This window comes from Podarcis vaucheri (assembly GCF_965113315.1).
Source record: "Podarcis vaucheri genome assembly, chromosome: 9".
NCBI lineage: Eukaryota > Metazoa > Chordata > Lepidosauria > Squamata > Lacertidae > Podarcis > Podarcis vaucheri.
Genome location: NC_138767.1, coordinates 66,341,273 through 66,368,149, shown reverse-complemented (window position 1 = coordinate 66,368,149; position 26,877 = coordinate 66,341,273). Strand labels below are relative to the sequence as shown.

General features: G+C 42.0%; 1 protein-coding gene across 6 annotated transcripts in view; it reads left to right on the top strand.

The window, feature by feature from the left end:
* The window catches only part of PCDH7 (protocadherin 7), a 408,384-nt gene that overhangs the window by 46,640 nt on the left and 334,867 nt on the right, over nt 1-26,877 (top strand). Inside the window, exons 2-3 of one of the 6 annotated variants that reach the window (XM_082238065.1) lie at nt 16,514-16,610; nt 18,237-20,089. The exons of 4 other annotated variants lie outside the window; for them this stretch is intronic. In XM_082238065.1, the coding sequence (XP_082094191.1) occupies nt 16,514-16,588 (75 nt within the window). In that variant the 3' untranslated portion in view covers nt 16,589-16,610; nt 18,237-20,089. Of the gene's footprint in view, nt 1-16,513; nt 16,611-18,236; nt 20,090-26,877 lie in introns of those variants that run through there. One more of the 6 variants, XM_082238064.1, reaches the window with a different exon arrangement.

Below are 26,877 nucleotides of genomic sequence, written 5' to 3'. Positions count from 1 at the left end.
TGTGGAGACATGCACAATCAAAAGGCAGTAAAAGCGTGTGTGCACTGTCTGCAAGGATGCTTAGGATTTCACAGGAAAGGGAAGACAGGCCTAGAATCCAGGTGTAGAGTCTCTTTTCCAGAGCTAGACAACTTTAGCACCTCTGCTTCCTCTTGCGTACTAAGCCAAAGTATATGTATGCTTCACTCCTTTCTACCGAATGGAGGAAAAAACCTGAAGGGTGAGAGATTTGGGGCTTTGGAGTTCATTGCAGTGACATTGGATGACAGCAGTCCTCATGAATGTCCACAACCATTTTAAGTTGTCCTACTGTGCTGCTCCTCAAGGTGGGTGAGAAGGTAGAATTAGGAACCTGATTGCTCAGAGAAAGGACAATTTAAGGCACTGGCAAATCTGGGGTGTCTTACTTTTTTCCTCCCCCCCCCCCACATATAAAGAATTCAAGCAACTTTTAACCTCCTTTGTATTGGTCCTTATATTGGTTGCCAACTTGAATGGAGCCTTGCTATTTTTCCAGGGCGATTTCCTGCCTAGGAAATGACTTGGAATTGATTTTTCTTTTTTTTATCTTGATACGCTCCGACTCTGAAGTAATATAAAATCTTTGTCTAATAAATGTGTAGCAAGGCTTTTGTGAGCCATCAGAGTGCCGTGACATTCTAGTGTATTGATTTTTGCACAGCCGAGGTGTGACGGAGTTAGGGGTAATGGGACAGCAGAGAATTGGGATCTGAATTGTGCACCAGGACTAGCAACTGGCTTGACAGGCATTTCAAAGCAACAGTGGTAACTGTATTCTCTTGTTTCTTCTGCATAAGCTTGAGAGGAATAGATGAAATTCTTTATTACACTTCTTGATACAGGTCCACACCAAACCCTTTTGTAGCCCTAAGGGAGAATTAACTTTACTGTCCTACTGCATTTTCTCACAAGCTAACAGAGATGTATGGGACCAATTGTGAATAGTCCTCAAAGCCTTCATTATTTTCAGCCTCTACTTTCCCACTTGAAGTATGTTATCTTGCATGGAGGGAGGGAAAAGGGGCTGCATTCAGTTCCTGCTTGTGGACTTCCCAAAGGAATCTGATTGGCCACTGTAAGAACAGGGTGATGGACTAGATAGGCCATTGGCTTAGTCCAATAGGATGTTCTTATGTTTGTGTGTGTGCATGAAAAAATTGGGAGACGATTGGTCACCATTTGTTCCATCTACTTTTTCAGCTGAACCAGTCTTACGGTTCATGGTTTCCCACACAAAATAAAATCTTGATTATATGATTATTATGTGAGCAGTGGGGGGACCCGTTGGATTTCAGCCAAACTATACCTTTGCAAACTAATCATAGGTGTAGAGGATTTATGGACGTGAACCAATCTGTCTTTGTCAGCTTTCAATTTATTGTAGTATGTTCCTGACATTTTGCATGCTTGGATGCTACCCTGACCTACAAATGAAAAAAAGAAGAAAAAAAGAAATGCTTTCTATAATATAGGGTTTTCCTCCCTGTTTTCTAACAGCATAAGTATTTTGCTTAAGCAGATTTGCTACGAAATGACAGTTTTGAAAAATTGGACACAGTGGTTGCTGGAAGCATTTCAGTTCCAGGCAATCTAAATAGTGTAGAGGGGATGAAATATCACTGTGTTTTAAAGATGACAGTTTTGTCAAAGATTCTTTTTCACTCTTTGGCTTAAAACAAATTGAGTGAATCAAGTACATCTATTTAAACCATGTGTTCACTCATCGAGGAAAGCACCACCTTGCATAAGCCTTTCTGCTCAGCGCCCCAGTGATGAAGCTGACTTAATAATTGTAAGACAGAAGACCAAAGAATATACTTTTTTTTTTTGTAATTGCTAGTTCAACACAGCCTCAAATCACAACAAACTTCTGAGGGACATAGTTATGCCCTGCCTACTTGTGTAGAATATACTAAGTTTAGACTGTGTCTGCACTCCAGACTTATAAATGGAACCTGGAAAAATAAAATTTGCAGCGCATCCTTATAGCCAGCCATGCTGTTTTCTAGAATGTGATGAGCTGTAAGGTATTCAAACAGGAAGACACTCCAGTTCTCTGAGTGCCCATTCTCTCAGGCACCCCAGATTCAGCTACTAAGCATGTTTGGAGACGGGGTACTTGGTTAAAAAAAATCACCAAACACTCCTTCAAACCTCAAGAGTTGCCCTCTGTTCATATTTCCGTCTTGTTTCTCAGTGCCTTATTGCTGTCAGTACTCACTGCCTGTGCTTGCAATTAGAAGTGAAACTAGTTTTACAATCATCCCATCTCCCACAGGGAACCTGAAAGACAGTATAACTTTGTGGATTTCTAATGGAGAGATCTCAACACCCAAAGCACAGTTCCCAGGATCTGAAGGTGGAGTAAACCATGACAGTCTAATTCAAAAGTGGCTCACCATGTGGGAAGGAGCTCCTGCGCTACCTTCCTGGCAGGTGGGTTGCAGTTGCTTACCTGGAAGGTGGTGATGCTCAAGGTAGCAGGGAGGTTGGTGCGGTACAAATGAGCCAGCAAGAGTGCCATATTGGCTCTGCTGGTGCACTTGCTGCTGCCATGCCTTCCCAGTAAGCAACAGTGACCTGCAAGGAAGCTGGCAGCTCCACCCCACCTAGTGAGCTGCTCCTAGATTAATTCAGGGATGCTCAAGAGCCCAGCAACATATGGAGAGACACAGGTTCCCTACTCCTTGTTTAACTCAGTGTTTTTCAACCACTGTTCCGTGGCACACTAGTATGCCGCGAGATGTTGCCTGGTGTGCCGTGGGGAAAGTTGAAAAATCCGAAAGTTTTTTTTTAAAAAAAAAATGTCAAATTTTCGCCCACTAGGCGGGCACCGGACTGTGTCCACCCTATTTTCCATCCGTCCTGGGTGGGGATCAGATCGGATGGGATCAGATGAGAGCGGACAGGTGGTCCGCTCTCATCCGATTCCCCATAGAGAGCAGCGGGGCTCTGACATCTCCCTCTCTGCACACAGTGCGGAGACAGAGCTGTCATCTGCCGGCTCAGCAGGGATCAGCGGATCAATCCCCGCTGAGCAGAGAACGGTCCGCAACGTTCGATTCCAGCCAGAATATCAGCTTTGTGTTCAGCCAAACAGGCCCAGGTTGCGCACTGAATAAAGTATTTTATAATTTTTCATATTTCTGTTTACTTACTATTTCATAATAAAGTAATTATAAAATACTTTCTTTGTGTTTATTTGATTCCTATTCAAGAGAATTACTTTATATATAGTCAATATAGGCACAGAGTTATTTTTTTTAACATTTTCTAATGGTGGTGTGCCTCGTGATTTTTTTCATGAAACAAGTGTGCCTTTGCCCAAAAAAGGTTGAAAAACACTGGTTTAACTGACCTGGATAAGTCTGCAGTGTAGATTGAACACTCAGGACCTTTTGCCCACAGGTTTGTTTTTGCCACCATTTGAAAACAGTGGGCATGATCACACAATAGTGCTCATTAGCAGAGGCCAGGCTGCAATAATAATAATAATAATAATAATAATAATAATAATAATAATAATAATAATAGCCCACCCATCTGGCTGGGTTTCCCCAGCCACTCTGGGCGGCTCCCAACAGAATATTAAACAGAATAAAACTTCAAACATAAGCAACTTCCCTAAACAGGGCTGCCTTTAGATGTCTTCTAGGCCAACATTTGTTTGTTCACATTAGGGATGGGTAATCTATTCCAGCCTGAGGACCAGGAGCAGTGGTGGGTGAGTGGGGCTGGAAACAGGAGTGGGAAGAGCAATGGATTTGAATGGAATGGAAGAGAGCCAGTGTGGTGTAGTGGTTAAGAGCGGTGGACTTGTAATCTGGTGAACCGGGTTGGATTCCCCGCTCCTCCACATGCAGCTGCTGGGTGACCTTGGGCTAGTCACACTTCTTTGAAGTCTCTCAGCCCCACTCACCTCACAGAGTGTTTGTTGTGGGGGAGGAAGGGAAAGGAGAATGTTAGCTGCTTTGAGACTCCTTCGGGTAGTGATAAAGTGGGATATCAAATCCAAACTCTTCTTCTTTACTTTTGTGCAGTACACAAGTTTCGACACACGTTCACATATCCCTTCTGTAGCTTCCATCAATGGAAGCAAGAAGCTTCACCAGAGTTCAAAACCACATTCCAGGCAGGCAAAAACACCCTAAGAAGGGTTAAAAGAGGACATGTGATGGATGTGGCTTGGGGGGAGAGAAAGTCCTGAGGGCCAGATACAGCAGCCTGGAAGACTGCATTTGGCCTCTGAGCCAGAAGTTACCCACCCCTGGTTTGCATGCTGCCTCTCTGCTAGTTTACAATTTTAAAATGCTAAAAGCAAACACACAACACAAAATATAGAATAGCAGAGTCCTCCCAGGTTTGTGTCTATAGTAGCTATTTACATGACCTCGCTGGCACAGGATTATCTTTTGCTTTCCCTTGGGGCACTGACATATATTCAGGTTGTTTGGGAGAAAGTATGGGAAGCACAAGGAGAAGGGGACGACAGAGGATGAGATGGTTGGACAGTGTTCTCGAAGGTACTAACATGAGTTTGACCAAACTGCGGGAGGCAGTGGAAGACAGGAGTGCCTGGCGTGCTCTGGTCCATGGGGTCACAAAGAGTCGGACACGACTAAATGACTAAACAACAATGGGAAGGACTGCCAGTTAGTGGTGCATTATCACCCCCAACAAAGTGGCATGCTCTTGACAAACGTTAGGACTTCTCCATAGGTGCACTCACTCAACATTTGTAGTGGTCCTCACCAATGGTTTTTGACTCAGTTATTAATTGAGAATTGATAACAGTGTGAGATGTGGTGATGAGTTGAAAGCTGTGGTCCTACACACAATGACACTTAAATGAAATGACACTTAAATGAAATCAATTGGACTGAGAAACCATTTTAATAAAATGCTCTAGGACTTGTGCCACTGACTTCAGTAGGGGATGGATTGTGTTCCATATTGTATCAAGCTCCCTTGTGATTTTGACTCTAAAATAAGCAAGGATCCCGTAACTACATCCATATATTTTCCCTGCCTCGGTGTATTTCAACATTTAAAATAAATTGACATTTATAGGCATGCAATTAAAGCACTATACACAGTTTGGCCCAGTGCCATCATTTCAGAGTGAACAATGTCTGTTGAAAACATGGCATTTCTGTAATCATTCTTAGAATTAATTTAAAAGTAATTCTAGGTATCCAAAGTTAAAATAATTAAGACTTCTCTTTTCCTTTCTTTTTTAAATCTCACATTAAGGATCATAAAATCCATTTCCATAAACAAAATGTTTGTAGAGAATAAAAAGGCAATTATTTGCCTGCACATAAAATTCATATGATAATTCAGCAGAGTTTAATTAAACCAGTACATCACGCTATATTTATAAGACAAAGGAATATCAAATAAGTTTTTTTTCCCCTTGTTAGGGACCGTTGCATTTCTCTTTGATTAAAGACCTGAAAATGTGTGGAAGAAACTTCAGCATACTTTTCCTTCCAAGGGGGAAAAAAAGCCACCACTAAAATTGTACATCTTTATTCTTTAAATAATATATTCTGTGCTACTCTTATTCTACGGTCTCCCACAAGTCATTTCCCTTGTCCGCCTTAATGGAGTACAACTGCTCCACTGGATTCTATAAAAATAGGGGGGGGGGAGGAAATCCTTCATTCACCCAAACCACTGTTTTCCATGTTCTACACATAATAGTCACCGACTGGATTGTATGGTGTGCTGCACTGCCAACTTGGTGCTCTCAAGATATTGCTTGACTCCAACTCCCATAAGTCCCCACCAGCATGACCAGTAGTGAGGAATTATGGGAATTGTCACCCAACCACTTCTGGAGGGCTCGAGCCATGCCCACAAAGGGGCATTACACAGCAATCAAATATTGCAGTGGGAATTCAACTCTAGAGGGATTTCAAATCTAGAGGGAGACACCTTTTCTTCCTTAGGACCTGTCCAAGCACAGAGGCAAGTTTTTTTTTTTACCAGGTGCCTCTCTCTGAAAGTGGGAGTGTCGAAAATAAGCACTCAAAGCTGAGGAGCCAGGCTAAGTCAGTCCTCTTTTATCACAGCAATACCCTTGTCTGGAATCTCCTGAAGTTCCAGTTTCTCTGCGGTACAAGAACGGGCACGTAGCCAGGAGTGCCAAACACATAATTAGGCCAAGTCTCTGCCAGTGAAGCTAAGGGCAATTGTACAGAGGAAGCTCAGGAACAGAGAATTGTGGAGGATACTGGTTGAGCTCAGGGGTTCCTAGACCAGCTTCACTCTCTGATTACAAAGGTTTACAAAAGAATAGGGCATGCTTAGATGATGATTTCCAGGTTCCTTCTAAAAACAACAACTGTGGATGGGGTGTGTCTAGGTTTAGGTGGCATTCAAAAGCATGTCCTATAAAAGACCCTCAGAATCTCTCAGTGCTCTCCATACCCAATCAATAGATGATAAGTGTTGCTTTTAGATTAGGAATCAGAGGATGTTTGGACATTAACAATTTCAGCAGGCCCCATCCAAGTGAATAGAATATGATACGAGTGAGATAAGCACCCATCAGGAAAAAAAATTCTATGCCCATGAGGTGGTAGGTAATACTTTACAGTGTCTGGAAGCAATAAATGCATCATCCCCGTCTTCTTTCTGCTGCTGCTTCCTAGCGTGTTTTTAAATACATTTACAAATCATTTAGTTCCATGAATAATGCACTTCTCTGAAAAATCACTTCCCTGGCAATCTCCTGTGACCTTGAGTGTGTGCAATGAAGACCTTACATAGCAACAAATTACAGTGGCAGATACAATTCCGGGCTGGTTATAAGTTAGCCACTTAGGCTCCTTGATAAAATAGGTAAGAAAATTGACACAGCACTTCTTTATGCAATTGCATTTCAAAAAATATATACATTTGTGTCACTTTCCATTTGGCAATCTTGGCCTGTAACATCAGCTTTCTTGTTTTCACTTCAGTGGGGGCTAGGTGACGGCTTTGTATAAATCACTGTCATTTTAAGGAAACACTTAGAGTTCCAGATCATAGCAGAAAAGCAGCCGGGAATGTTTTCCGAGCACAGAAAATAGCTAGCTAGCATGCTTTTAAAGGGAGCATTGTGGATGATGTTGGCTGCAATGGCATTTAAGGACACTGTGGCTTACTGTGGACTCCCAGCTTCTCATTAGTATGGAGCAAATGTAGTTGTGCTTGCCTCCAGCACCTCATTTTCCTTTGGGATATGGTGGCAAAGTTTCATTTCCAAGCAATCCAGAGAATGCTTACAGCGCAGTCCTCTGTTGGGCTGTGCCTTGAAGACAGTTTGGAAGCTGCAGCTTTGACAGAATGTAGCATTCCCTAAAGAGAAACTGGGAGGAGGTAGCATACGGCTTCAATGTGTGGGCCAGCTGCACTGGCTACCAGCTGAGTGGTAGGCCTATTTTGTAGTGTTGGTGCTCACCTCAGAGGCCTCTGTCAAGCATGGAGAACCCTTTCTAGACTGAGACCCACAATAACTTCTGGGCAACATTCTAGGAGCCATGTTGATTGATTGATTGATTGATTGATTGATTGATATATTGCCCTACATCATAAGTTCTCTTAGGGTGGTTCACAGAATAAAATGCAGGATAAAAACAAGTAAATAAGTAAAACCAAAAAGCAAAGCAATAATCCCCCTTCCCACAGACACATTTAAAGGGCTGTGGAATATTAATCAGTCAAAGGTGTGGTTGAAGAGGAATATTTCCACCTGGTGCCTAATATACAGTGGTACCTTTGTTTAAGTACTTACGGTAATTCATTCCGGAGGTCCATACTTAACTTGGAAATGTTCTTAACCTGAAGCACCACTTTAGCTAATGGGGCCTCCTGCTGCTGCCGCACCACCGGAGCACGATTTCTGTTCTCATCCTGAACCAAAGTTCTTAACCCGAGGTACTATTTCTGGGTTAGCGGAGTCTGTAACCTGAAGCGTCTGTAACCTGAAGCGTCTGTAACCCGAGGTACCACTGTATATACAATGAAGGCACAAGGCAAACCTCCCTGGGGAGAGCATTCCACAAATGGGGAGCCACTGCAGAAGAGGCCCATTTTTTTGTTGGTGCCCTCCAGACGTCATAAGGCACATGAAAAAGGGCCCCAGGTGATAAACGCAGGACAGGACAGTTTATATGGGGAGTTTATATGGGTCCTTCAAGTATTGCAGCTCTGAGCCATTTAAGGCTTTATAGGTCAAAACCAGCACTTACAGGTCAAAACCAACCAATTGTGGGTGGGGGCAGGGCAAAGTGGGTGGAGATATGCAAAGTAGGCTGGTTTCTATGCACACTCACCACCTGCTATCCTCAATCTTGGCAACCAGTAGTCATTATCTGAGTTCAATTACCGTATTTTTCGCTCTATAACACGCACCCGACCATAACACGCACGTAGTTTTTAGAGGAGGAAAATCCGTAGGCATGCCACCCATAGGCATTGCCTCCATAACATGCACAGACATTTCCCCTTACTTTCGAGGAGGAAAAAAGTGAGTGTTATGGTGCAAAAAATACGGTATATATATATATATATTTTCTAGGCAGGCAAAGGCATTCAAGGTGTGTGTGAAACAAAGCCATGGAGGGGCATAGCCTATAGAGAGGGTGGATGGCTGAGGAGGAACTTCTAGACTGAGGAGAGCTCTGAAGACAAAACAGAGAGGCTTGGCCCCTGGGCCCGAGGTTCCCCACACCAGCCTAGGCCATTTAACCACTAGTGAAAGTAAGAGATATAAATTTCCTTACATAGAAAGATGATTGGTTCTCTAGACCATATGGGATGTTTTCTTCAAAATATACCTCACCATGTGCTGAGATCTTCTAGAGACACCTTGCTGTGTGTTTGTTCTTTCGCTGTGACATTGAATTGTTGAATCATTGACTTGTAGAGTGGCAAGGGACCCTGAGGCTCATCTAGTCCAGCCCCCTGCAGTGCAGGAATATGTGGCTGTCCCATAAAGGGATCAAACCTGCAACCTTGGTGGTCTCAGCATCCACTCAAACCAACTGAGCTATCCATGAACCACAGAGGTGTGCCATTTTAGTTGTGGCAGCTTTCCATCTGCTCTCTGTCTCTCTTCTGACATTTACCTTTCCTTGGCAGCTTAACAGTGCAATTCTATGTGTGTTTACTCAAAAGTAGGCCCTGTTTAGGACAATGACACTTTCTCCCATATAGGTGCATATAGCGTTGCAGCCTTTTAAAAAAAAATATGTTCACAAAAGTGACAGCTAATTATCATGATCCGTTTTATGCTGCTTTATTGATTTTTTTTTAATTCCTTCCTTCTGTCTTTGATATGTTTTTGCATGCGCTCGTTTTATACATGCGTAACTTTGAGCACTGCAGGTTGTAAAGAAAGCAACTGATGCAGAAATGTCATCAAATAAATAGCTAACTAGCTACAGAGCTAGCAATAAATGAAACAGAACTAGTTGGAAACATGAAATGTGTGCCCTTTACTACTGTAGTATGTGATCCTAAGCATATTGAACATGTAAGAAGTCCCACAAAATTCAGAGCAGCATTAAGAGCTAGTGTAATATTGATGAAAGTTGCTGATTCAAATCCAGTTTCACTGTAAACTCTTTGAATTGCCTTAAGCAAGCTGCTCCCTTCATCAACTTTCTCCTCCCACCCAGTAATATGAATGATAATAAGGAAACAATAATTTTAGGCTGCCACACAGAGTGGTTATTGTAAACATGTACTTTATAAGCTGAACACTTGAACACTGAGCACTTGAAACGTACCATATAAATGCTCAGCATTGTGTCTAGCAATGCCATTAAGAACCTGCAGCGTAGCAGACTAAGTTTGTGACCTTGAACTGTAAATAATAGTGCTAGAGTGGGCTGGTTCGTGCATCCTAATAATTCTCCATGTGAAGCTACTCCATGGAAGAAGCGGTGCATAAGGTGGCACAGCAACTTGGATCAGGCCTGGCTTGCTTGTGTGAAATCTCACCTTTCAAGGATGAGACAAAGCAGCTGATACGTTGCTTCCTCAATGCAGCTGCATCTGTTTGCGTTTGTTGTTTTTTTCCTGAGAATGGGCTGGAGAGGAGGATTTTAGAATGTAGGGACTAGTAATACAGTGGTACCTCGGGTTAAGTACTTAATTCGTTCCGGAGGTCCGTTCTTAACCTGAAACTGTTCTTAACCTGAAGCATCACTTTAGCTAATGGGGCCTCCCACTGCTGCCACCGCGCCACCGGAGCACGATTTCTGTTCTTATCCTGAAGCAAAGTTCTTAACCTGAAGCACTATTTCTGGGTTACCGGAGTCTGTAACCTGAAGTGTATGTAACCTGAGGTACCACTGTACTCCTGTATTACTTTTCTTGCTTATGCATGACTTTATGGACACTCTATATGAAGGATTTTAGAGAGGTTGGTGGGGACAACACACAGAGGGTGTGTGTGTGTGTGTGTGTGTGTGTGTGTGTGTGTATAGAATGAGGGGGCATTACTGGCAAGCCAAATGTCATTTCAGCTGAAGCAACACAAGCAACCTCTGCCACTGCCATTTTAGGAGGCCCTTGGGAAAACTGACTTGGCATTCTATGGTGTCAAGGTCTGACTCCTAAGTATGTCCAGAGAAGATGGGTATGGTGCATGGAAATCTCCCCTCCCCATGGACAATTCCTGACCTCTAGCCACTCTTCTCTTTGAATGCAAAACTGGCGGACTAAAATTCGAGCTGTTCCTGGCATAATCCGAAGCAGTGGAAAAGCGCATCAAAACACAAGCAGCAATCCTGTTTCACAGCATACAGAAAATGCCCTTAAAACGTTTGTCATATTATCTGCATTAAGTAATGTGGAAGGTCCGGAGAGCATGGATGAGATCATAGCACTGCTACCCACACAGGAAGGTAACATTCGAGATAGATGCATTCCAGAATTAAAAGCAAGCACATAGATTTAGACTTGAGGGAGGAAATGTGGCTCAGAACATGTTCCACCTTCCACATAGGCCAAGCTGTGAAGCATTCTTAAATAGACACAAAGGCATCGTTTAGCTGGAAACAAGAGCTCACTGCACCTGTGAAATAACTGTGCTGAATGCCAGGGCATCAGATTTATATATATATGGAGTTCTGCTATGGCCACCATAGCGATAGAGAAGGGCAGATTCTCTCCCTCCACCCTTACACACCTGTGTGTCAGAGCCCATATGCTTATAGCTCAATAGTGCCTAACCAACTCACTGATTCACCATTAAACAAAATCTCTTGTTTGCAAGGTTTATGATCTAACTGCAAAAGTATTTATGGAAATGTATTGCCAAATATCATGTGATATAAAATCTGTTGGAGGCAGGCGGAGCCTGTGGCCCGCCAGATGCTGTTTCACTATCCCCTGCCAGCATGGTCAGTGGCCAAGAATGATGGGATCTGAAGTCCAACAACATCTGGAATGCTACTGGGTCTCCATCCCTGGTATAAATATTCAGTTCTGTGGTCATCTCTTTTCACAAGGTCAGACTTGAAAGCCTGGATTTGCTATAGCCATTTCCATCTATTGGATTGAGAAGACACCCTACTGAACTGTTTCCCCTTAGGAATGTGTTCTTTAAGCCTGTTCCCATGTTGAATGTCTGGGCCTAAGAGATCTGCTGTTCCTGCAAATATTGATTCTTTCCCTCCCTTTCCTTACGTTTTGCTGACTGCAAGAATTTTAGCATGGTGTATTGCCTTCTCTCACACTCACACACACACACCTTTATATGCATTGTGTCATCATTCTGCAGTCAAAATTTTGAGCATTTTTAATAACCTGAATGAACAAAAAAGTCAATGACATTGTCATCAATTGCTCATTGACTACATACAAGGGCATCTATCATTACTACATGGCGAAATAAACCTTTGCTTTCCAGCATAGCTTCAGCCTAGATTAATTAACATTCAGTCATTATACCACCATTACCTTGCAGCTGATTGTTGTATTAATTAAAGTATTTGCTTTGAAACCTTTATGGCTGGTTCATACGCACGGGGTTACTCGAAACTTGATGAGTATATGAATTGACTGTTGAAAAGCATTGGGTCACAGGATGGACTGTCAACAGATTAAATAATGTTTAGTTGATTAAACATATGCATTTTGGTGCATGAAGCATGCTTTCAAGATGGTAGATGAAAGCCCAGCTGTCAGCTTGTTCAGAGACTTAGTAAGGGCAACAGGTCAGGCACCAGTGCAGCTTTCCATGAGTTCTGTGCCTGAAGCCTAACACAGGAAAGTGCATTTAGTCATTGATTACTGATGTGGTAGAGATGATTTTTGGCACAACAGCTGTGCAGAAGCAGTCTATATGAACAATAGAATTTTTGAATTTGATCATGCCATTGAAAGTCCACAAACATTAGCTTATTTTCTGCCAGTGTGAGGAGGGAGTGGTGCACTCTTTTGTATCTTCCTGAACGTTAGAGATATTATTTATGCCAAAATTGTATGGGAATATTTTGTATCTGGTTTTTTTCCTTGCCCCTAGAGAATCAAAATTTGTTGATGACTTTGCTGATGAAAGTTCCTATAAGCCAGCTGAACTTGCTATTTTCAAAATTCATTTATTTTAATCAGTTGATTCACATTTATCGATGGCTGTTGGTTCCTGGTTTCAGTTTGGGTCCATCATTGCCTTATTCATGGGTTTGTTTCTTCGTTGGTCACTGTCTGCCCTCAATTTAGCATTTGGCTAGTAGATTTCTAATAAGCCCTTCAAAGTTCCCCCTTTTAATCTCATGCTAAATTATAATTGGATGATTTTCCAACTGAAAATCATGGTTGTAATAAAATCCATCTGTTGCCCGTTAACAAGAAACCCTCTTTGTGGAGGAGTCTAGCTCATTTATTTTATGGCTTTCCAGTTCTCTTGAGAATGTTAAAAAATATGCACGTTGCTCAGGTTTATTGCCTTTGATATAACCAAATGATGCTTAACACCACAAGTGTGCAAACAGATTGATCTATTCTTGTTGCTGAACACATGAACTTATGAAACACCTTCAGATGCATTACAGAAATCTAGCCTATGGAGGTCTATTCCTGAAACTCTCCAAAGCTTCAGATGAAGGCAAAGCCCTACTGCTGTCCATTTCCACTACCGTGAGAGGTGGACGAATTTGCAAAAAGTACCAGCACATTGTCTTAGACCTAGGGTCAGGACTTTCAAGAGAGTTTGATCTGTATCCATAAGGGACAACCTTATGAGCTGTTGTACCTGCACTGCGTAGGTAGAGACAGGTGGACTTTATTGAGTCCCTTGATGGCCCTTTCCTCTTACATGACCCAGCTCTGGAGCACCTCTGGGAGTTACCTTCTTATTCTGGGTAGGCCATAATGCATGGGAGGCCTTGAACTGCTTAAAGAGCCCTGTGTTGCGAGATGTGAGCTTCAACCCAACCCTGGGTCACTAACCAGTGCCCCTGGTTACTGTTGCTCTTGAGGACCTGGGGGTGATGTGGGATGGTCCAGAGCTCTAATGGCATTCTGACAAGGCACTGAGGACCCTAGGAGTGGAGCCCTGCTCCACTCAAGAAGGATCTCATCCTGGAGAACATTTTCTGGCTGTGCTTCAAGGGCTGTTGATGCCTGAGGTACCCATCTGTGCTAGGAACCACCATTGGATTCTACTCCTATTCCTCTTTAGGGAAAGTTTCATTTGGTCTGACTGTTTTAACTAGAAACTTTAGGAACTGAACCACGGGCCTACATGCAAATCGTGGTCTCAGCTGCTGTGCTTCTCCTCTCGTTATGCCTTACTCACACAGTAACAGGCAGATATTCTGTGCACCTGAACATCATTTCACAGAGACGTCATACAAGCAATGTGATGCTTATGTCCAAGCAAGCATCCATAGGATCAGGTTGTATGTATCTTTTCTCATCAGCTATGGTGCTGCGATCTCAAGTACATATATGTTTGTGGTTTGTTTGGGGTGGAAATTTCTATTTTTGTAGGCACTCTTAATATTTTATTTTCTAGAGGAGATTAGCATGCATTAGCATGAATGTGTACTGTGGGGTTGGAATCAGAGCTGTCATCCTGCTCCCCATGCATTCAATTGCTTGCCAGAATAGGACTTGGTAGGCATGTCTCTCTCTTCTCAAGGTTGGAAATTATGGGAAAGTGAAGAAGAAAGACCTCCTACACATAAAGAGCTATCTGCACAGGTTCTTTTGTGTGGTCAGTTGAATGCAGGGAAAGAAAGAAAGTATTAGGCATAGATTCATGCCTGCCATCTCGCTCCCCTCCTCCAGGTTTGATAAAACACATGAAATAGGCTATAGTTATATTACCGGATGGGCTGTGTGGGTAGAGCAAATCTCAGATTACTTGATGCAGAGTGTAATCAATGCACAAGGAAGTGAGATTGCAGCAGAATGTCCCGCCCCCTGACTACTTTGCATGCAACGAACCTTGTATGCATGTGCAAACTGTACATCTGTGCAACCCGTTTTTGTTGTTGTTGTTGTTTGCAAATTCATGGAGACAAATGCAGTAAAATTGAGCCCCCAGTTTCAGAAATAGCATGCCACTTGGTGCAGCCAAGACCCTCCCTCAGAACCCTTAGTAGCATCTGGCAGAGTGGCTGTGTTCCACAACTAAAGTAGCACAGTGTGTAGGCTTCCAGATGGCTTTCCTCTGAGAACATTGCATTTCGATTAGGGAACAGGCACGACTTATTTGAGGACATTTGGACATTTTATTGAAGACCTTTGGAAAACTTTTATTGATGATTCTCTCTCTCTCCCCCATCCCTCTCTCACTCATATATACTATCACACAGGTTGCTTCTTCTTAGGGATTATTTACACCTTAAATACACTTTTAACATAATTCATAGATCACTTCCTGGACTGAATCTTTCAGGAGGGATTCAAGCACATACTGGAAATCTAGGCATGCACAGTTACAATGAATTAACATTGCACCATTGGGGGGGGGGGAGAGAATCCAGTTGTTGTTCTGCAGTTAGAAAAGTGACAGGGAAATGCATCAAAGGATGTGGGATGCATGAATGATTAATGGGAAGACATATAAACACCACACAAGCAAATCAGAATGAATTTTCATTGTTGTTTAGCCTCTAAGCAAGCAAATCAGAATGAATAATCAGTATGACTGGGCATCATCTAACCACCGCACGAGCTTTGTGGAAGCAAATCATGATGGATGTTCAATAAACAAGGTTGTCTGGAGAAGCCCATAGTTATTTCCTCAGAACTGCTGCTCTGTGAAGAGGCTGGGAGTGTATCCAACTGAGGAGTCCCCACACTTCACCTAGCTACAATTCACAGGATTCTTTGGGGAGCACATGGCACTTAAGTGGGCATAAAGCCCATCTTAGTGTAGATAAGTGAGCTGCTTTACAGTTTCTCTTGGGATGTGAGTAAATTGTGTGGATATTTTAAGGATTAGAGAACTCTACGGCATGATTGTGGACAACCTGGGAGTTGCAGCCATTTGCACGGAACAAGTGCTAGCAATTAGTAAAATACACATTCGGAAACTCTGTAACAAAACCCAGCTGTGTATCTTGCTTGCAGGAGGCAACCTGTAATGTTCATGTTTCCAAGGGGTTGAATTGTTGTTTTGCATTTTAAGCCATGCGATCAGGCAAAATAGGAAGAATCTGCAGTTCTGGTCAAGGTCAATAGATAATGGAGAGGTGCCTCTCAAGGACCCAGCTTCTCAAGGACAGCTGTGGTCCTTGGCTTGATATGCTTTGTGGGGCAGAATTTAGCTGTGGTATTATGAGACCCTTGGGGGCAAACCACATCCATTGGGTCCCCTTAGCTTCGAAGGGGGGGGAGGCATGCAAACTGAAAATTCTCATTCCTTTGGAGCTCTGACCTTGTTGGTATTCTTTGCAAAGCAAGAACAGTGGCACTATTGAAACGGGGACCCTTTGATAATTTGCTCCCAGCAATGCCTGATCCTCCTCCTCCTCCTCCTCTTCTGAAAATAAGTTTATTATTTTACATTGATTTGCATTAAGATCATATAACATACGATTTACATTAAAATCTATTCAATTCACTGACCTTTCCTTTCAACCCGACCTTGATATTGAGAACGGTATTTAAGAACACATTATCTTTCACTATGATGCAAAACTTTCTCTTTGCTTTCCATTTGTATTTTTGTAACATTTTAAAATGAACCATTAGAGATGTTTAAAGGGAATATTCTTCTTGGTCCAGCTTCCTCTTGTTGCATGAAAAAGGCTGCTTCATATGTTGTGCCAAGGTGGAACCCTACAGCATGCCTTTGCTCAGCCAATCCAGGGTCAATTGGGCTCTTGAGAAGTTATATCTAGCATTTCACTGTTCAGCTCTGTGATGCTTTAAGTAGGGACTGTGTTTGCTTCCCTAAGGGCACCCCACCCCATGCCACGTAGCAAAATGCTTTTGAATCTCCCTGGTGTATAAAACCCATTTTATTATGATGCAGGATGTGTGGGCAGGAAGAGAGGAGTTGCTGTCAGGAAGAGAAAAAATCAAAGCCCTTCTGCATCCCTGGCGCTAACCATGCACATCTCCAGATAGAGGCCAGTATACTAGAAGCATTCTATTCTCTTTTGCTGAGCTTTGGCTCATCGTGTCTTTTCTATGAGGGATCAGTAATTCCATGATAAGGTTTGTGTGCACACGGATCACATTTGCTCTGGCACAGGGTTTCCCAAACTTGGGTCTCCAGCTCTTTTCGGACTACAATTCCCATCATCCCTGACCACTGGTCTTGCTAGGGATGATGGGAGTTGTAGTCCAAAAGCAGCTGGAGACCCAAGTTTGGGAAACGCTGCTCTAGCAGCTCCATGCATTCACTTCGGGGATCACTGGCACTAATAATAATAATAATAATAATAATAATAATAATAATAATAATAATTTATTATTTATACCCCACCCACCCATGTGGCTGGGTTTCCCCAACCACTCTGGGTGGCTTTCAACAGAACACTAAAATACAATAACCTATTAAACATTAAAAGCTTCCCTAAACAGGGCTGCCTTCAGATGTCTTCTAAAAGTTTGGTAGTTATTTTTCTCTTGGACATGGGAGGGCGTTCCACAGGGTGGGTGCCACTACCAAGAAGGCCCTCTGCCTGGTTCCCTTTAACTTGGCTTCTCTCAGTGAGGGAATTGCCAGAAGGCCCTCGGCCCTGGACCTCAGTCCAGGGCAGAACAATGGAAGTAGACGTTCCTTCAGAAGCAACACCCAACCAGATTTCAAAACCCAAAGCAACTTGCCACTCCTGGGATGTAAGTAGAGACTTGGAGTGAGCGCTCACATTGTGGACTGGAGCCAGCCACAGGCCAGATGTTGAGATTGGAAACTGGTGCTACAGAGGACACATGCAGAGGCTGAAAGCAGCTGCCTCATGTCTCCTCTTCCACACCCCTCCCCACAGTGCCAAGGCTATACATGTCTACTCAGAAGCAAAACCCATTGAATTCAATGGGATTTACAGCTTAGCATGTATAAAACTGTAGCCTCTGGAACAGCGAGTAAAGCAAATTCGATATGATTGCAGTGCGAGTTTTTTAGGCGCCCAAACACTTCAGTTGTTGAAAACTTGCACGGCGGGTGGGAGAGCACTGCAACACAAGTCTTTCATATTTCACATTTTGATTTGTCAGGGACAACATATGGGTTCTTGGCTTTGCCTTACATCATCCGTAGTGTCTAGTTCTACCATAAAATGCATTGATACTTACGATGAATTTCATTTGGCCTCTTTATTCCCATGCTAGATCTCACTTACTTAGACAACTAATAATTTAGTAATCTACTGCAACATGATTCTTTTTCCCTTTCAGGACAAAAATGCTACATTTTTAAGGACTAGCTGGAAAACAAAAAAAAACCAGACGAAACCCAAGTAATGTTAAAACAGCCCAAGGAAAAAAAGAGAGACAAAACTTAGTATGTTTTTAATTAAATAAACCTGGACCAGAATTCTGTTTTCTGTTTTAAAGTGGCATCCTCAAGAAGAATTCCATGCAATGTTATGGCTATGTACAATCTAAATCTAATGGAATCTAATGATTGGATTTAAGGGGGTGGAGATGTGAATCTCTCCTAAGAAGTGAAATCCATTGTGGTAGGAATAGGTTAGCTAAACCCTGCTCACATCCCGGTAAGCAGACATATATTTTTGTATTTTTTATAGGTGGATACAGTGCAGACTACGCAATCCCCTGGCCACATTGAGGAATCGTGTAAAATGAATGTATGTGCTCGTAAGTGAAATATTTATGAATGGAGCTCCAACTCTTAGTGTATGTTGGATCATAAAAAAGACACATGACCCCTGTTCGACAATATCACCCTAAATTCGATTCCCAAGAGGCGGGGTCGCTGCAGAGCTCAAAAGACATTTAAAGCAAAAAACTCATTATTTTTTAAACTGACTTCTGATTCATTCTTATTTTTTAAAATAATAATAATAATAAAATATATATGTGCAAATGATAAAATAAATTACCTCTTGGGATTGTGGTGTTTTGGGAAGAACATTCAACCGATTCAAGAGCTCCAAAGGGATGTGAGAAAGGTTTTTGTAAGATGGAGTGACCAGCCGTGGACAAACTGCATCCCATGCCATCTTATGTAGAACTGTGAATTGGAGAGCGAGGCATCTCTCCCCCTTCATTCTGCCTCCAAGAAGACTGGAATGCTGTCAAAGAATCTCATACAATTAGTGCTTTAGTTAGTAACTGGGGAGGTGAGTTTGAAATGTGTGAAAGTAAGAAACAGCTGTGCTACATAGGTAAACAAAAAAATCCCTTAAGCATGTGCTAGATCAACAAAGAAAATGGTGTCTATACCTCAGAACAGATTCTGAGAAATCAGAATAAAGCCCATCATTTAGAAACGTTGGTTGAGAAAGTATGGACTGGACCCTCTGGGTTTGCTGAGGAAGATATTCAAAGGCAATGTATTGGGGGGGAGAAAAGACAAAACAATAACCCTGTTAATTTCCCTGTCAGTAAAATGGAAAATCAAGTATTTGTCTGCCAAAATATATGTATTTAAAAATGTGTGATTGAGAAGTCATGACTTATTTATGAAGTTAGGAAGGTTATAGCTATTGAATAATAAAAAGGCCTTTCCCCAATTGCAAAAGGAGAGGGTTTCGGTTTAATTAAAAGGGGATATGCATGATGTGGGCACCCTCTTTGCATTCCTGGTCCTTGTTAAGCTTAATATGTCATAAAATTCAAAGACTATATATATATATATATATATATTTTGTAGCCAAAAGATTAAAGATTATATTTGAGCATATATGAAAGTTAGAACTATTGGTTTGTGAGATGATGGGGGGGGGAGGCTGATTATCCTGTATTCTAATTGGCTCATTCAAATCAAACATTTCCATCATCCATGGGAGAAGCAGAGGTATTTTAAAGTATTAACTACCGTTTTGGGGGTTTTATTTTCTGGCCTTTACTCGTTGGTTACCCATAAGTCGTAAATTTACCTTATTCTGATTGCTGGTTTATATCTGATATATTTATCTGAGGTTATTACATTGCATTCATTTTTTAAAAAAATTGTATATGTATACAGTTACTTGACTTCACAATATGCCTTTTCTGATATTCAAAACCCAGTGTTAAAAATCACTCTTTTGGAGAAACTATCTTGCCAAAGTTAAGGACTTTTAAGTCCTCTTGATTTCAGTGAGAATAATTAAAAACATGCACTTAACTTTCCCACTGAAAGCTGTGAAACTTAAACATACTTAACTTTGACTTGATTGTACCTGATTGATAGATATGCATTTTTCTTCCTTTTGTATTAAGTCACACATGTTCATTGCTATTTTTTTAAAAAAGCTGGTGGTCTGTCCACTTATGGTAATCATTCTCAGGTGGTGGAATCTATGATACGGTAGAAGTTTTGACCTCTTTATTGTATTGAGAATATATTATCAAACTTCAAAGTCTGTATACTTCTACTGTATTGATTTTTCTGTCAGCAAAATCAATAAGTAAAATTAAAATTTTTGAAAATCTATTTCTTCCTTATTATTTTTTGATTTGCTTCACAGTCCTATGTACATATTTGGGTTGCTTAACCTTGAAGTCTAATTTGAGGATGCACTGATACGGAAACACATCAGGAGCTTCAGTAGTGCTGAATAAAATATACCACAGAATGTTTATACAATACAGAAGGAAAGAGAAGTGAAAGAAAAAGTCAGCTTTCTACTTCAGTGTCACATTTTGAGATCATTTCAGAATGGAGCTCCCATTAGGGATGTATATTTATTTTGGAACAAAGTGAAAAATCGAACCTAAAAATGTACATTCATTTTATTTTGCTCTAAATTAACAAATAGTAGCAATGGGTTGTGAATGATACTCCTACTTGTGACTCCCATTCATACCAATTAGGTAAAGGTAAAGGAACCGCTGACCATTAGGTCCAGTCGTGACCGACTCTGGGGTTGTGGCGCTCATCTCACTTTATTGGCCGAGGGAGCCGGCATAGAGCTTCCGGGTCATGTGGCCAACATGACTAAGCCGCTTCTGGCGAAGCAGAGCAGCACACGGAAACAGCGTTTACCTTCCCACCGGAGCGGTCCCTATTTATCTACTTGCACTTTGACGTGCTTTCAAACTGCTAGGTTGGCAGGAGCAGAGACCGAGCAATGGGAGCTCACCCCGTCACGGGGATTCAAACCGCCAACCTTCTGATCAGCAAGTCCTAGGCTCTGTGGTTTAACCCACAGCGCCACCCGCGTTCCTTCATACCAATTAGTTACCCATTTAATTACCACATGAAGTTGGTGCAGCAGCCAGAGGCGGAGCAGTGCACATGCTGTGCACCTGGTGGCAGGGCCATGGGGCAGGGCGAGCATCCCAGGGGGCAAGACGCCCATGGGGGCAGAGCGAGCTGCCCATGGGTGGTGGAGCTGTCAAAACAACGGGGGAAGGGGGGAAGGCTGCCGGCAAGGTGGTGCAGCTCCTTCCCTTCCCCCGATGGCTCGGGGTAGGCTTGGGAGTCATGGACAGGTGGTGCGCTGAATGTCACCCCCTCAGTGATGACACCTGGGGCGGACTGCCTCCTTCCTCTGCCCTGGGTAGCAACAGGAGTTGAGTTTCAGGGTTTCTCCCTCCAATGACATATATTGCACTTGATGTGCCGTTGGCTGACTTGAATGTTCTCTTTGAACATCCATTGGCTGATTGGAAGGCATTAGAACTATGATGACACATTCACACATTGCTCAGTAGTAGAGCACACGGTTTGCTTGTTGAAGGTGTCAGGTTCAGTCCCTAGGATCTGCAGTTAAATAGATGTCAGGTACCCAAGCTGGGGTGTGTGTGTGTGTGTGTGTGTGTGTGTGTGTGTGTGGCATATAAGACTGCCAAGACTGCTAATACCACATGGACCAATGCTTTGACATTCATGGGTGAACCAGCCCTTAACCTCATAAAAAAATCCAGAACTGCAGTATTAATCCAAGGTGAACATTCATGCTTCTAATCATCCTTTGGTTAATGCAGTGCTACTTTCTTTTCTGTTATCAATTATCTGTGCAGAAACAATTTCCAGCAATGGAATCTCGAGGAACCCATTGAGTGAGTGTGACTCCGCACATTCTCAGTGTTTAGCAGCTAAGTGTCTTACGAGGAATAAAACAACTTCCTTTTTGCCTCCTGCTACCACTCTAATATGGAAAGGTCAGAGAAACAGTGGGGAACCAAATGAGGGAAGATATATTTTCCACACTGTAAGACATCAACTTTCAGGCCACTGTGATTTTTACAATTTACAACAGAGAGTTCCCTTTCCCTTTAAACTGAGCTCCTTTCCTTCATGTCTCCTGCTGTTGGCTGATTGTTGGATAATGTCTGTCATCCCCCCTGTCTGATGTGAACAAGGAAAAGCTTGTTTGTAGCTTAGAATATTCTATTTTGCTTTGATTTTGTTGGCCAGAAAAAGATCATAGGTTGAGCATTCTGTTCCTTACTTATCTCAGATTCTGCCAGTTGGTGCAAGACACTTGATTCAACACACAAGCACTTCTGACTGTCTCCAGAAATCCATTTGTTTGGATAATATCACTTGAACCAAATGTTCCCAGAACCATGCAGGTAACCCAAGCAACCCTCTCACTCCAGGGTGGACTGTCATCTGTATCCTATTTGCAAGAGGCAAGGAAAATGGGGGGGGGGGGGATAGTATAAAGTGAGAAGCTTTTCATGTACCGATGTTTAATATTGTTTGAATTAATATTAAGCCAACTTGGAAAGATATGTATCTCTAAAGAAAGACAATAAATGATAATATGTTAAAACAAGATTGAAATAACTAAAATGGCACCACTGGAAAGAGGGTGCCATAAACGAGTGAGGACTGCAGCCCCAAATCCCTTTGCCTACTGTTTTAACTTCAGAATGAGGTGGTACGTAAATAGGCAAATACATGTGGGCAAAGGCACCCAGGCCCTAAGTTGTAAAGGACCTAAGAGGAAGGCACTAGCATAGAGATGGCTTACTTCTGGCACTTGGGTGTGGCTGGACTCCACTCCCATCAGCCCCTGCTGACATTATCAATAGGGGTGATGGGAGTTGTAATCTGCAATATCTAGAAGGCCATAGGATAGCCACCCCCTGCGCTATCACTTTGAACTAGAAACAGACAGGGGCGTGTCACCCCAGGTGCCATCATGGAGGGGGGTGACAAATTATCAAGGAACAATTACTGCCATACTAGGGCGGTTCATAAAAAAAAAACATTTTTTGCCTGCTCCGAAGGTCTTATCTTACTACACTAGGGATTAAATAGCTATATATGAAAATTTATGCATATCAGTTAATATCTTGACCCTCCTCCATGAAAATAGCTGCTTACTTGGCTGTCTTCCTATGTCATGAAGGCTGAAATTTCAATTCAGTGGTGCAGGGTCAAGATATTAACTGATATGCATGATATTTCAGATATAGTTATATAATCCGTAGTTTAGTAAGATAAGACCTTTGGACCAGGCATTATTATTTTTTTTAAAAAAGGTTTTTATGAACCACCCTACTGCCCTACCCTCCGCTGGGCTTCCAGAGTCCTGGAAAGTCAGCCTATGTGAAGAAAATGAGACTAGGCCAATTAGATTAGGCCTTGCCTTGCCTTCGCCCCACCCCCTGCACAGCCAGTTTTCTTGATTTTACTGCTGTTGTGTTTTTTTGTTTTTTTGCTTTGGTAAACCACTTTGCAGGTTTTTGAAAATAAATTTTATTAAATAAATAAATATAAATAAAATAACACAAGCCGAAACACAATCCATCCTGTAGATTTAAGTATCTGTCCATAGTCGCCTACTTGTTATCAGAGGCCCAGAATCCACACTCCTTTGTAAGAAAATATGAAATAACAGAAAACCATTTTTGCAGGCAAAAAATAAAAATAAAAATTCAATTGGGGTGACAAGAAATCTTCCGCACCGGGCACCACCTGACATTCCTATGCCTCTGGAAACAGAGCAGTAGTGAAACGGTTTCAGAACTCATACCAAATGTTCTTTAGAGCTGTTCCCACTTAGCAACCTAGGCAGCAGCTCTGTTCTGAACTAAATGAAGTTTAGTTGAGCTTTCAAAGACAGCCTCATGTGAAAGGCACTGCAGTACTTAAGAACTCAAAGTCAGAAGAACTTAAGTCACTGTTACCAAGCTATCACTGCCCAGCAATGGCTGAAGTTGGTGTACCAGGCCCAAACAGATGAAGACATCTAGGTACCATGGATGACACCTCTCCAGAGATAGAGATGGATGAAGTAGGACCTCCCACCCCAGGCTGTGGCTTGATCCTTTAGAGAGACTGCAGTTCCTCCCGAGAAAGGTGAACACCACATCCATTTGCCCTTCTTCAGCCCATCATCAATCCCAGGCACTTCACTGATGGAAGCAAGACACAGAGCTGGGTGTCATCAGCATGAACTTTTGCACTAGTTTCATGTAGAAGCAGGTGAAATAAGATGGAAGTACACCAGGGCCCCATAGGGTTAAATAGTGGTCTCCACATGCACATACAATTCTTCTTATGCATGTTGACTTGGAAGTAAGTCCCTCATAAGTATGTGTGTGATTGAAATAAATAAAGAGGCAGCACCATAAATGTAGGCTGGTCCATCTCCAACCCCATCATACCCAAAAAGACCCTGTTACAGGTTTTATGATTCCCACTGCCAATAGAAACGATTGTGATAGTGTGCTGTCTACCACACATTGGGTGGGCACAGTGGAAGTCTCCATGTTGGCAGAGTTCCCTGGGTGGTGGAATGCAGCAGAGTCAATTGGAGGAGGACCTCTGCCAAACCCTAACCCATGCCAACAGAACAGATACAGGATCAAGATTCTTCTGACTTTATTTATTAATTTTAAAATCACTAACTCACAATAGTTTACATCAACTTGAGATTGGGGCCACCTGCTGATTTATTTTCTGAGATAACGAAAAGGATTTTTTAATGTCTCAACTTGCTTTGTGAATCTTTAGATACACAATTGTGAAACTTCTTCCTTTGCAGGAAATAAATGTAAACTAGCTTGCTGCAGACGCGGACATAATTTTATGATATAACATTCAAATGTCTCCCTTCTATTTCTTAGGGGATAATTATTTCCAAGGTCTATGAAAAGCTGAATGCCAAAGATAGCCTGGAAAATATTAAAAAGCCCGTAAACATGACTACACTCATACTACAGGATATGATGAATGAATCAAATAAGCGTATGACATTTGCAGCTTGCCTGTGCTATTCCAGGGCTTAAAATTAAGTCATTTATTTTTGTTAGAACATATCAGAAAACATCTGAAAACCTTAATCATATTACTCCTTGACTTGCCATAGAGAGAGAGCCATAGCTCACTGGCTGAGGACATGCTTTGCATGCAAAAGGAAGCAGGTTTGGTCCTTGGTCTTTTGGGTAGCAGGGCTTAGCCTAAAACCTCGGAGCATCATCACCAGCCAAAGTAGACAATACAAGTTAGCCTCAGTAAAAGGCAACTTTGTATGTCCATGTGGCCTGCCAGAGTCAGTGTAGTGTATAGGGTTAGGAACAGCTTTATATCAAGTCATGTGTTTTATCCATCTAGCTCCCTATTGTCCAGACTGACCAGCACGCTTCCCAGGATTTCAGAAAGCTGGCTTTCCCAGTTCTACTTGGACCTGCCAGGTACACCTGGGAGCATGCAAAACAGACCAGAGGTTGCCAAAACTTTGGAGCCCATGGGCACATTTGCAAATGCGGGACACTGTTGTGAGCACTACACACAACCAAGCACACTCCACAACCTATCCCATTGACTACAATGGAATGCTTCTTTCAAGCTTAATTACAAGCTTAATTACAGAGGTGACTCTGGGTACCAGGCAGGACCTTGGTGGGTAAATGTAGGAATTAGAGCCTGGAAAACTGGTTTTAAAATCCTAACTTGGCTATGAAACTCACTGGTTGAGCTCAGCTCTTGGAATGATCTAATTCAGTTTAACACAGCATTAGTTCAAAAATATCCAATTGACATTTGAAAGTAGTTCCTATAATTGCCAGGAGAACTGTGAATTAAGTTCATTTGGAGGTAGAACTTTAAACAATTTCTAGTTCATCTTCACATTTAACCTCTTACTTAAAAAAAACCCTCTTTAGACTCTTTTGTTCTTTAATCTTAAATAGCATAATTATCAGGGGAAAATAAACAATTCACATTCCTGTGTGTTTTTATGTATTAGTCCTCTTAAATTTATATATTACTTCTGTACAGCAACTTACAACATTCTGAATGCTTACAAAAAATAATTGCCCAAGGATCATTTGGATTAAGTTGAACTGAACTGTTAGCTGAATGCAAGCCAAACTAGTTCATTTTGTAATGGAACAAACCTGAACTGCAATTAATCTCTTTTTGGACATATTGAACTAGAATCATTGCCTTTTTAAAGCTGCAGGTGACCTTGGTCCAGTTATGAAGTGTGGGATGGTACCATAAATTCTAGCCTGAACACTAGGAGTAAACACTGAAATCAAAACATAATGTTGGTAATAGTAGTGAGCAACCAGTGACACATGCCAATGGATGGCCATCAGAAGATGTGACGAAGTGGTCAGTAAGACTTGAATGAACATTGATTTGGTTGTGCATATAGATGATTTATCATGTGCATGTAGCTTTTCTGCTGCAATAGGGTGGTGTGTGTTTGTACGTATGTGTCCGTGTCCTAGAAGGAACTAACATTGAGAAACAGAGGAACCAGTAGGAGAACACTTCAATCTCCCAGGACATTCTATACAAGATCTCAAAGTAGCTGTTTTACTACAAAGGAATTTCAGAAATAGACTGGAAAGAGAAGCTGCTGAATTGCAACTCATTACCAAACTTAAAACCATGGAGAGACCTGGTCTGAACAAAGACATTGGATTCTTATCTCATTATACATGACTAAGCCATTTCTCACCTTCTCACCCCTTGCCTTTTCCTGTAAGACCTATTACAGTCGTTAAGAGTCGTCAACAGGCTCATCTCAGCTATCTGCCAATCTCCCATTCCCACCACCCTTCTGAGTAATACCCCTCCCCACCTTCTCACTATATAGAAGGATCTGGCAACTTCTGTTTCAGTGTATCTGAAGAAGTGTGCATGCACACGAAAGCTCATACCAAGAACTAACTTAGTTGGTCTTTAAGTTGCTACTGGAAGGAATTTTTTTATTTTGACTATGGCAGACCAACACGGCTGCCTATCTGTAATTGAGAAACAATTCTGTCTTCTCTCTTCCTTGGCCCTCAGATGTTGTTTTGACTACA